The 10,598-nt window shown below is 32.9% G+C and overlaps 1 protein-coding gene across 1 annotated transcript; it reads left to right on the top strand.

Moving 5' to 3' along the window:
• The first annotated feature begins 749 nt into the window (after positions 1-749).
• Positions 750-10,342, top strand: LOC146166390 (uncharacterized). The gene is made up of 19 exons (XM_083392153.1): positions 750-838; positions 1,291-1,422; positions 1,813-1,938; positions 2,655-2,796; positions 3,138-3,187; positions 3,366-3,411; positions 3,824-3,948; positions 4,196-4,258; positions 4,913-5,034; positions 5,518-5,598; positions 5,958-6,277; positions 6,716-6,842; positions 7,140-7,207; positions 7,601-7,642; positions 7,793-7,840; positions 8,544-8,652; positions 8,794-8,877; positions 9,396-9,558; positions 9,863-10,342. The coding sequence occupies exons 1-19, from the start codon at positions 827-829 to the stop codon at positions 9,983-9,985; spliced, it is 1,983 nt and encodes a 660-aa protein (XP_083248279.1). The 5' UTR covers positions 750-826; the 3' UTR covers positions 9,986-10,342.
• Positions 10,343-10,598: the final 256 nt, after the last annotated feature.

Below are 10,598 nucleotides of genomic sequence, written 5' to 3'. Positions count from 1 at the left end.
TTTGGAAAGTATGGCAGATTTCAAAAAGATCTTGCGGGTTAACAGCCGAAAAAATCCGGGTCGCCGGGTGCAACAAAGGTAAAAAAGTGGACCTCAGACGCACTTTCAATTTTGCGATGAACTCTGTATTGCATACATTGCACTTTAAACATATGCCGCCCAGGCATTTAACATATTTGTGGTTCACTTCAGATTTTTATCAGGATTCACTTTTCAAAGGTTAAAAATAACTCGCGGGTACACTTGCCATACTATCCACATTGGTCCACTATTATAACGTATAGAAATATAGGGTGCATATTCATTTCCTAGGGGTGCGGGTCTGGTTTGTTGAAAAAAAAAGGCGAAAGCACCTGTCATATTTTTCATAGTGACCCTAACCCAAATAAACTACAATAACTTTATTACACCTGCACAATTTTTGGCTGCACAAACATATTCTTGTGCGATATTGTTCAATCCGAGGGCCTAGGGCTCATCAGAAAAGTTTTGCAGATTTTAACAAGATTTTGTGGGTAAACAACTAAAAAAAAATTGGTTGAAATCATACAAATGTCAAATCTCATCTCATTTTGGTTCATATTCAGTTTTTCAGTGTGTAGGTTTGGCCCAACTTTCTGGATAGACCCCTGATAGGCACAGAGGTTTCAACAATTTGAAAATGTAATAGGAAAGATAAGCGATAGCATTTACTTATCTTTTATTTGTTTATTTCAAACCTTGTTGTTATGTTAATGTTCCTTGTTTCAGCAATTAAGTTTATGTTTCTATCAGCAATATAAGTAATCCTTTAAATGTGAATATTCTGGAGTTTAAAAAGCAAAAGATGGTTACATCTGTAAGTATTGATGGGCTGACTCTAAAAAACAAATTTTTTGGTGCTCAACTAAAGTTTGCTGCAAAGCAAATGTGGAAATCAGCTTTGTAAAACTTTGCTTAACTGAAGTATTTTTGTATACCTACAGTGTTTCTTATCCTTAAATATTTCTGCATAAAGAACATACAAAATTTTATATTCTAAAGCTGTGCTTGTTGACTGTAAAAAATACCAGTGTAGAATTTCTATTTTATTAAATTTGCAATTTTCATTATTCTGATTTTGAAATAGTGAGATTTCAGGTGTGCATGTTATCAAGCTTTTATGCGCACCTGAGTTAATGCTATCAGAAAATTAGGCAGGAAATTTTCTAAATCAAGTTTGTACACAAGTTGGATGTAATTGATGTGTACCTGCTATACAACACAGGCCAGATATTCATTGAACTACCTTTATGTTTTTCTATGTTTCAGATTGTTGTCAAGTTGGAGTTGGGGCATGTCGCGCAAGTACGAGACGTCCCCACACTAGCAGGTCACACCCACGATTGGATGGTGTTCGCTAAAGGAGCAAATGGCATTGACATCGAACATTTTGTTGAGAAGGTACCTTTGACATTGTGGTGTAATTTTTACATCATAGTAATTATCTTGACAGGTTTGAGTGTTTTCCAATCTAATTAAAAAATAAAGTTGTTTAATGCTCAATTTAGGGTTTGTTGGAAGTTTAACTTATAAATTTAATGCAAAACTCTTATATGAGTTGTCAATACATGTTTGGTACGCATTGTCGTAATCTCAAGTTTGCCCAAAGCTATACCCCTTGAAAAATAACAAAACAGAGCAGTATTTCCTCACAATACCTTGCTTTAGTATTTAAAGCAGTCTTGCTTTTATGCAAATTATTATAGCCAACTTTTTTATAACTTATCCAATATCCATGTTATGAATATGCATTTACTTGTGTGTCATAAGTCAACCATATGTGTTTTTCAGGTCGTCTTTTGGCTCCACGAGTCTTATTCCCCGAGCAAACATGTGATTAAAAGTCCACCGTATGAAGTCAGACAGACTGGTTATGCTGGCTTCAACATTCTCATAGAAGTCTACTTTAAAAATAAGGTATGTTTGTTTTTTGTAATGAATAAAAAAAAATAAATTATAAACATATATGTATAATAAATATAAATCGCTCTTCTGGTGTAAACGAAGTATAAACCGCATACTTCAGCGAAACGAAGTATAAAACCGCATACTTCAGCGACGTCTAGAATTATTAATTTTAATCTACATTTTTTACTTCTCAGTATATAAGATGGCTAACGCACTCTCGTTTTAATTATTAACCCTGATGAGGTCAGCTGGTATCTGCTGCCGAAACGTCGGTTTATACTTCGTTTACACCAGAAGAGCGATTTATATTTATTGATATGTTGCCTGGTGGAGCTAACTCTATATATATGTATAATATTCTGAAAGTAATTGCAGACTGAGCAGCTGACCGTGTACGGTCCTGGTATGACAGGAAGTGGCGAGGTTGAACCTCACTGCAGGCTAGTTTTTTTTCTCCCATGATTGCATCATTGATAAACAGATACAGTTAGTTTCCGATGGCTTTCGGTGTACTACTAATAAGTAAGCCGTAATCGTTGGTCAAAAAGCAGCTTCAGAATGGAAGGTCACAATTGTTAAACACATATGTGTGTGTTTCTTTCATTGAATCATATATGCATATAATTGTCAAATGTTTGTACTATATTAATGTTTTGAACACCTAAAAAACAAAAAATAAATAAATAATTTTACCAGTTTAGGGTTGAGTTAAGCAATTTGTTTAGACTGACCCGAAGAAAGTAGAATTCAACTACGACATGTTTCTCCACACGGAAAGCATGCCACCTGTCAATCACACACGCATCGAGATGCTAACCTTCACAAGCCCGGCCGAAGATTTCAAGAAAAAACTCGTCAAAGCTGGAGGTGAAAGTGTCGTGCTTGCACCCTTGAGCTTTAGAAACGTATCTAGGACAAAAAGTATTTATTGTGTATTTTCATGTAGGAGTTTAACCTGAAATGTCCAGTTACATTTAAAAGAGAAGTGTTGTGCGGACACTACGAAACCTCCAAATCATGCGTAAATAGAACAAGTTAATAAATATCAATATAACATTGTTACACTGGCAGGTAATTTAGTAAGAATTTGTTTGGGTCACGCAGATATGGATGTTTGGGTGAATAAGTTTTCGGTTCTATAAAATATACAGACCACAATGAAAATGTTCCCACACTGGTATTTGCAAAAATAAATCCATTTATTCTAGGCAGCTTAAAGATTGAAGGGCAACAAGCTCCAAGAGAAAAAAGACCCAAGGTTAGCTTATATTTTGATTTTAAACATATCTTGAAACTTAACTGTGATAATTTAAGACCAAGGCAAAATCCTAAAACCGTATTCACTAATTATTCTTGTATTTAAAACTATTTTTTTGTTAAAAATTATTGGTCACTTGTTTTGTTTTTTGTTTGATAAAAATGATAGTTTTTTTCAGGAAAGTCGTCAAAGTGAAAAGCAACGACCTTCTGCCAAAGAATCTTGTGAGTTTGATGAAGTTCTAGGTTTAAACGTTTTTTCCTTATAGACAACTGAATAGATCAATTATTTAGGGTTTTTTTATTGTGTTTTGTACGACAAGTGTTTTAAAACATATATTTCATAGTTGCAGATCTGTAAATTAGCTTGATAATGAATGGGCCATTCCGTGTCAATTCACACAGTCAAGAAATTCAACCACTCTAATTTTTCTTAAATTTTACAAACCTTTTCACCATCCTACATACAAAGGAGTGATAAGAATTGCGTCCCATCTTATATAAAGAGGTTTCGATATGTTTTATCACAATAACCAAGGCAATGTAAACAGTACAAGTTTGTATTGAAACGTCTTATGTAGATGATGTCGATTTACCAAACTTTTTTGCTTCAACATGAATATTATTAATTTTTCAGCTGATGTTCCAAAGAAGATAAAGAGCGGCGAAAAACTTCCGAAAAAATCTTCGTCGAAAGAAAGTTGGCAAAAAAGAAGAAGCAGCATCGGTGAAGCGGAACCGGTTAAAAAGAAGAAAAACGAGGTAAATCGACGAAATGTTCAATGTAATCATTTTCTGTTTGTGTTTTAATTTTTTTAAATATATTCCCTTCAGCTAAATTGATTTCCTAAACTTTACTCCCAAAACTTAATACGTAACATCTCAGCGAAATAAGCATTTTTTACTGAAAAACTTGGATTATGAAATGTAAAATATGCCTTGAATATTCGAATGCATTGTGATGTAAGTTACCACACTTAATAAATTAAGTTTCACATTTGTTTTACAGGATAAATTAAATGCAACTATTCCTCTTGAAAAGAAGCCTAAAGAAAAACTGAATAAGATAAAGGTTTGACCAGGAGTCAACTAAATTATGTTTGTTTATTGAAGCACAACTATCAAGTCAGGGTTTCCATAAAGCTTTTGAGTTGATTTGCACATTACTAGTTCTGTAAAAACCCTTTGTTTTCTAAAAATCCTTGATGATTTTTTATTTTGTTTTATGTTTAGCTTAAGTAATGTGTTAACAAAAAAAGAAACTATTTTTTTTAATATTTTTTTGTGTTTACCATGACATTTATATTGTTTTGTTTCCAATTTTTTTTGTAAAACATCCATCCAATAGGTCTTAAAACACTTCTTAAAAAAACACAAACTTTCTTTTCTTCTAATGTCTTTGACTTTTTTCATTAAAATGTGTTCAAGTAGCTTCAATTTAAAAACTCTTGTTATCAAGCCACTAAAAATTTTACAAATTCTGTTTTATTTAACCCCTTTGGATAGAAACTTTTTTTAATAACAAGTTAAATCTTACTAAATTATTTTTCCTGTAAGAAATTCGTCACGGATTCTTAGTGAAATCATTTTTACCTTGTTTCATTGGAATTTAAGCCTAATAACTAACCTTTATAACCTTTGCAACCTAATTGCAATATTTTTGATAATTTATTAAACAGATTTCTATATTTGATTTGAAACTTTGCAACATGACATCTTTTTTTAGATAAAAATCGAGAAAGGTGGGCAACCGACTTTATTTGCGAGGGAGGAGAGCATAGACATCAAACAAATCAAGAAGAAAGATCCGATTAAAAAAGAGGAAGTTCGCAAAAGCAGCAAAAACAGGTGGAGCTAAAAGTATTTGTGATGTGTGTTTTACTTTCTGTTATTATGATTTCCTAAACTTCCCAATTTATTTTGTTACTAATAACCGATATTTTAGGCAATTTATTACAGTCACCTGATCCGGAACCTGATGTCATTAATATTCAATTGATTAAATCAACCGTACAATGTAATTTTTCAGGTTTTTAGGCCGAAATAAGTTAATTACACTGTTAATGCATTTTTTTTCTGATAAAATTTGATTTTAAACCTAAAAGACTCTGCACCTTACTACAACCTCCAATGAATTACACACAAATAAATTTGTTATTAGATCATAAACGTTACCATCCTAATATTGACCGAGTAGAGATACTAGCACTTAGCATCGGGTATCGGCTACAATCAAATATATCAAACATCCCCATTTATAATCCTAAAGTCACTTTTAAATATTGCATCCGATGCTGTTTAACAATAATAAAAATCAGTTTTTTTTTTTAGAAATTCCCCGATTCAAGTGAAAATTAAAAAGGAGTCGATTGAAAAACCTGAGAAATACCAAGAAAAGAAGAAGAAAGAAAAGTATATTTACAATTTTTAGAAATAATTTGTAAATATTTGTTCAAAGAATTGTGTTTAAAAATTACTAGTAATATTTCTAAAATACATCTAATTGATTTTATAGGTAAAAATCAAATGTAGGACAATTTCTAAAAACTTTGTTATTTTGTTTAAATAAAGTAGTTTTTGAACTATTTCTGTATGATTTTATACAGTTTTTAAATTTACATAAAATTTACATATTTTTCTAATAAAAAAAAACAAATTTAAATATTGTTCTGATTAATTCACTCAACAAAAATGAAAACAATTATTTTCTAAACTTGTCTAATCTAATAAATTAACAATATTCTTTTTTTATTTAAAAAGCATATTTTTAGAAAACATTCACTGGATACTTCAAAAATTAAACAAGAGTTAAAAGTGAAGAAGCGACGAACCATGTCGTCATCGGACAGCGACAATTTCCCGAGCGTGGATCACCACCAGAAGGCGCTACGCTCGGATGGTTCGGAGGACGAAAAGCCGGTGAAAAAGCGACACAAAAGTGAGCGGAAAGAGTCGAAGAAGTCGTCGACGAAAAAAGTTCGACGCGACTCGCTTGTGGACAACACCGAGGTCATGGACATGGATATAAGCGCAACTCCTCCGCGGGTTTGTGTAGTTCATCCGACTGTGCAACCTCCAACTCAACATAAAGGTAAGATTGAATATGTTCCGGTGCTTTAGAAACTATTTGTTAAATCTGTCGGAAACCTTTATCAAAGATAGAATATATAAGCCAATGCAGAATAAGGTATAATTGAACATTTACTAGTTACTTTGAACCCACTGATTGACTATACTTCAACAAACCTCAACATACGGATATCAAATTGTTTACATAATTAAAGTTATATAAATTATTTTTAAACTAGTTGTCTTTAGATAAATGAACAGAGTTGTTGCTCCCAACATTACCACACATAGTTTTCTAAAAAATCTGTCCGTCTCTTAAGTTAGCAAGCATCCAGTGTTTCATATTACCTCGACATTCAATTTACTTCTTTTTTTGTTAGTTAAAAGTTTATTTATTGCTGCCCGACACTTTTTTTCTTTCATAATCTTTCGATTTCAATTCTAATTATTTTGTAACCAGAGAAAAAGCACAAATCTTCCAAATCCAAGGAAAAAAATAAATCAATGCCAAGTTCAAAATCTCACAAAGAATCAAAGACGAAAATTTCACCGAACAGAAAACCAAAGAAGGAAAAATCCAGGCGCAGGTTTTAACTTGAAATAAATATATGTAATTTAGTCTCAACTTGAATTTTTTATTTAAACTTGGCGCTTTTAACAATAAGTGAATCATGTGTATTGTTAGGTACCAAGTTTATTTATATGTGCAGTCGTTTATAAAGTTAAAAGGGACAAGTCAATTCAATAAAATTTCTTATTTTGTATTTTTCTGTTTATTACATTTCTGCTTATATATTGTTAAATGGACTTTAATGGCAATATTAAGCTGGGAAAATAGTTACTTAATAATACAAACTATGTGTTTTTGATGTTTTATTTTTCAGTTCTTCAAAGCATAAAGAAAGCATTTTCAATTTGGAGAACAAGAAGCTGGTTCTTTCACCAACTGTAGGTCAGTATGGAGTTGAAACATTTACAGTCTGAAAAGTTTTCTGCAATGAATCTTGAACACCAAGGTTTTAATTGAAGATCTACCGATATTCATTTTTTGGACCGATACCGATATTTTTTATAAACCTGGGAAATGTTCAAAACTTGAATTATTTAAAAATAAAATCCAAATAACGTTTAGTTTATGTATCTTTATTAATTATTAAACTAATATTCTGCATATTAACTTAGTGTGAAATTTTTTCATAAAACAATTGCTAAGTTGTTTGTTGTACAGGAAAAATTATATCATATTTTTGAATTAAAATATCGGCAAAAGAATAGGCTAACATTTGCCGATACCGATATATCGGTCCATCGCTAGTTTTAATTATGGTTTGTTTTCAATTTTAAGATTCTGCGTTTGATGTTTCACCAGATGCTTCTCCAAGTGAAAGTAAGAATATCATTTTTATTGAAGTTGATTTTTTATCGTATTTCCAGTAATGCTAAATAATTACGATACCTTAATGTAAATCCAATTGTGAGAATACAAAGACAAAGTAACCTTAAATATTCGTTGAAGCAAGTTTCTTATTTATTTCAGGCGATGATGAAAGAACAATTCCTGAGGCAGTTTTCGGTGCCGTGATTCGTGAGTTTTTCATGTGATTCGTGATTAATTCACGTGATGCGTTTTATGAGTGTTTCATGTGATGTGATTCGTGAGTGTTTCATATGATTCGTGATTAATTCACGTGATGTGTTTTGTGAGTGTTTTATGTGATGTGATTCGTGATTGTTTCATGTGATTCGTGATTAATTCACGTGATGCTTTTTATGAGTGTTTCATGTGATGTGATTCGTGAGTGTTTCTTATGAATGTGATTCGTGAGTGTTTCATATGATTCGTGATTAATTCACGTGATGCGTTTTGTGTGAGTGTTTTATGTGATGTGATTCGTGAGTGTTTTATGTGATTCGTGATTAATTCACGTGATGCGTTTTATGAGAGTTTCATGTGATGTGATTCGTGAGTGTTTCATGTGATGTGTGATTCGTGAGTGTTTCATGTGAATGTGATTCGTGAGTGTTTTATGTGATTCGTGATTAATTCACGTGATGCGTTTTATGAGAGTTTCATGTGATGTGATTCGTGAGTGTTTCTTGTGATGTGTGATTTGTGAGTGTTTCTTGTGAATGTGATTCGTGAGTGTTTTATGTGATTCGTGATTAATTCACGTGATGCGTTTTATGAGAGTTTCATGTGATGTGATTCGTGAGTGTTTCATGTGATGTGTGATTCGTGAGAGTTTCATGTGATGTGATTCGTAAGTGTTTCATGTGACATATTCCAGATTCTCCACAAGCCGAACCCCCCAGAGTTCCGCCTTCACCGCCCAAGCCAACCGATGACGTAATGAGCGACGATTCGATGATGTCATCAATTCACGCCGACCCCGCGAGGTGATTTTAAAGTTAATGTTCAAAATATTTTGTCCTCCATATTTATTCCATTGACGACAAATTTTTTATCGACTTTTACTTTTTGTCTCTAGCGACAGGATTTTTTTAAATTTTTTATCGACTTTTACTTTTTGTCTCTAGCGACAGCGATGGCGGTTTATTTGAACCAATCGAAAGTCAGCAACGTCACAAAGAAAGCAGTCAAGCGTTACGAAGAAGCGGATCGTGAGTACCTCCATGAGTTCTTGATGTTTTAATGTTTGCGTGCTAAACACTTTTAAACAGAAAGATAACTTTTGCCAGTGAGAAACAGGTTTAAAAGACTGTTTTTTTTTCTTTATTAAGAAATATTTAAATTGGTGAAGCTAATTTTGTTTTTAAACTATTGTATATATTATTATTTGTTTACCCTTTCATCAATGTTTTAGCTTAATGTTTTTCAATGTAAAAAACAAAAAGCAGTAATAAAACAATCAGAGCAATATTTAACTTTGACTTTATTTCAACGTTAAGGTAATTGTATTACGAGTTTTTGCTTAATAAGTAATAACTTCACGCGTCACAATACGAATAGTTAGAGCTATAGTTGCACTGGACTGTGTCTTTCATATAAACCTTTAATCAGTTTTTTTAAGTTGTAAACTTTGGGTTTTTATTTTTGCGAAATTTATTTTATCTCTGTCTCGACGCCCGCTGATTGTTCTCGAACAAACAATCGTTTAAACAACTTTTAATTCCCCCAGCCCCCCTCCTCGCCACGTTGCCAGGCAACCGTCGCCCCTAGTAACCGTCACCGTGGGAACCGAGCTCAAGTCGTTTCCGGGTCTGACGCTCGACTTGTTCGAACAACTCAAGATCCTGCATACGTCACTAGCTAAAGTGGATGACGTCATGGTCAAGAAAAAGGTGAGTTGCAGACATTTGTTAAAAAATCATTTGTTTTCTCCGGGTAATTTAAAACAAACACTAATTAAAATTACAATGGGTTTTGAAATCTGCAAACTTCTTCTCAAGAGGCAAAATTACCAAACTTTTCAGGTGTCACTGTTTTCTGTGTTTGTTAAATATATCTACGGTCAACCCTACTTTCCAACGTTATAAGGGTCATAAAATCATGTGTTAACCAGCTAAGTCTAAATTGTTAATAAAAACTCCCGTGTGAAAAAAAGTTGATGACTAAGGTAAAAACCCGATCACATATTTCCGCTAGGTGGCGTCAATAGTCCGCAAATCTGGAAAGTTCTCGATGGAAGAAGGCGAGATGAACTTTGACCTTTGCTCACTCGACCTACACACCATCCAGCGGATAAAAAAACACCTCAAGGTCAACTGAAGACGCGTGACGTCACTCCTCGGCGAAATGTGACGTCACTGGACGTCTGACGTCAGTGTGAGATGCAATAGAAGGTATTACGTCACAAAGTGTATGAACAACTCCTGGAGACGCTTATTGAGAAATCTTTTTCGTGATAAAAACAGTTTAAAAAACCCCTTTTTTTTCTGACTTATTACTGTTTTTTGAACGAAACTATACGTTTCCCTTGTTTAAACATCTTTTTATTTGAAACATTTAAAAAAGATAGAAGTATACTTGGGATTTATTGTTGTAAGAATCAAACTATTTTTTAAATATTGCATTTATTTGATATTTATTTTTATGTGGAAAAACATCATTTGTTTAATTTCTAACTTATTTCACAAATGCTGGTTTGTATTTATCCCGTTGTGCCCAAAGTTTAACGCTTTTCTTAACGCGATTTATATTATGTGTGAATTTGCCACTATTTTGTGCAATTTTTTGTTTTTGCAAGAAAGTGTCCAAGTTAATGATGAGACACTCTTCTTGGTTCAAACCTTTACCGCGAGAGAAAAAGTCCGACTGATGGAGGCCGCTGAGATTTTCTTGATATAAATTCACGAAGCCTTGTGTTGTCATGTGTGTTCGG

This window comes from Ascidiella aspersa, chromosome 1, assembly GCF_963924565.1.
Source record: "Ascidiella aspersa chromosome 1, kaAscAspe10.2, whole genome shotgun sequence".
Classification (NCBI taxonomy): Eukaryota; Metazoa; Chordata; class Ascidiacea; order Phlebobranchia; family Ascidiidae; genus Ascidiella; species Ascidiella aspersa.
The sequence above is the reverse complement of the archived record's forward strand: the minus strand, read 5'-3'. Positions and strand labels throughout refer to the sequence as shown.

What these genes read in the sequence shown, in the direction of transcription:
- LOC146166390 (XM_083392153.1), top strand. An exon ending in AAAAACTGAATAAGATAAAG is followed by an intron (nt 4,259 to 4,912) that starts GTTTGACCAGGA and finishes ATCTTTTTTTAG; the next exon opens with ATAAAAATCGAGAAAGGTGG. An exon ending in AGTTTTCGGTGCCGTGATTC is followed by an intron (nt 7,841 to 8,543) that starts GTGAGTTTTTCA and finishes GACATATTCCAG; the next exon opens with ATTCTCCACAAGCCGAACCC.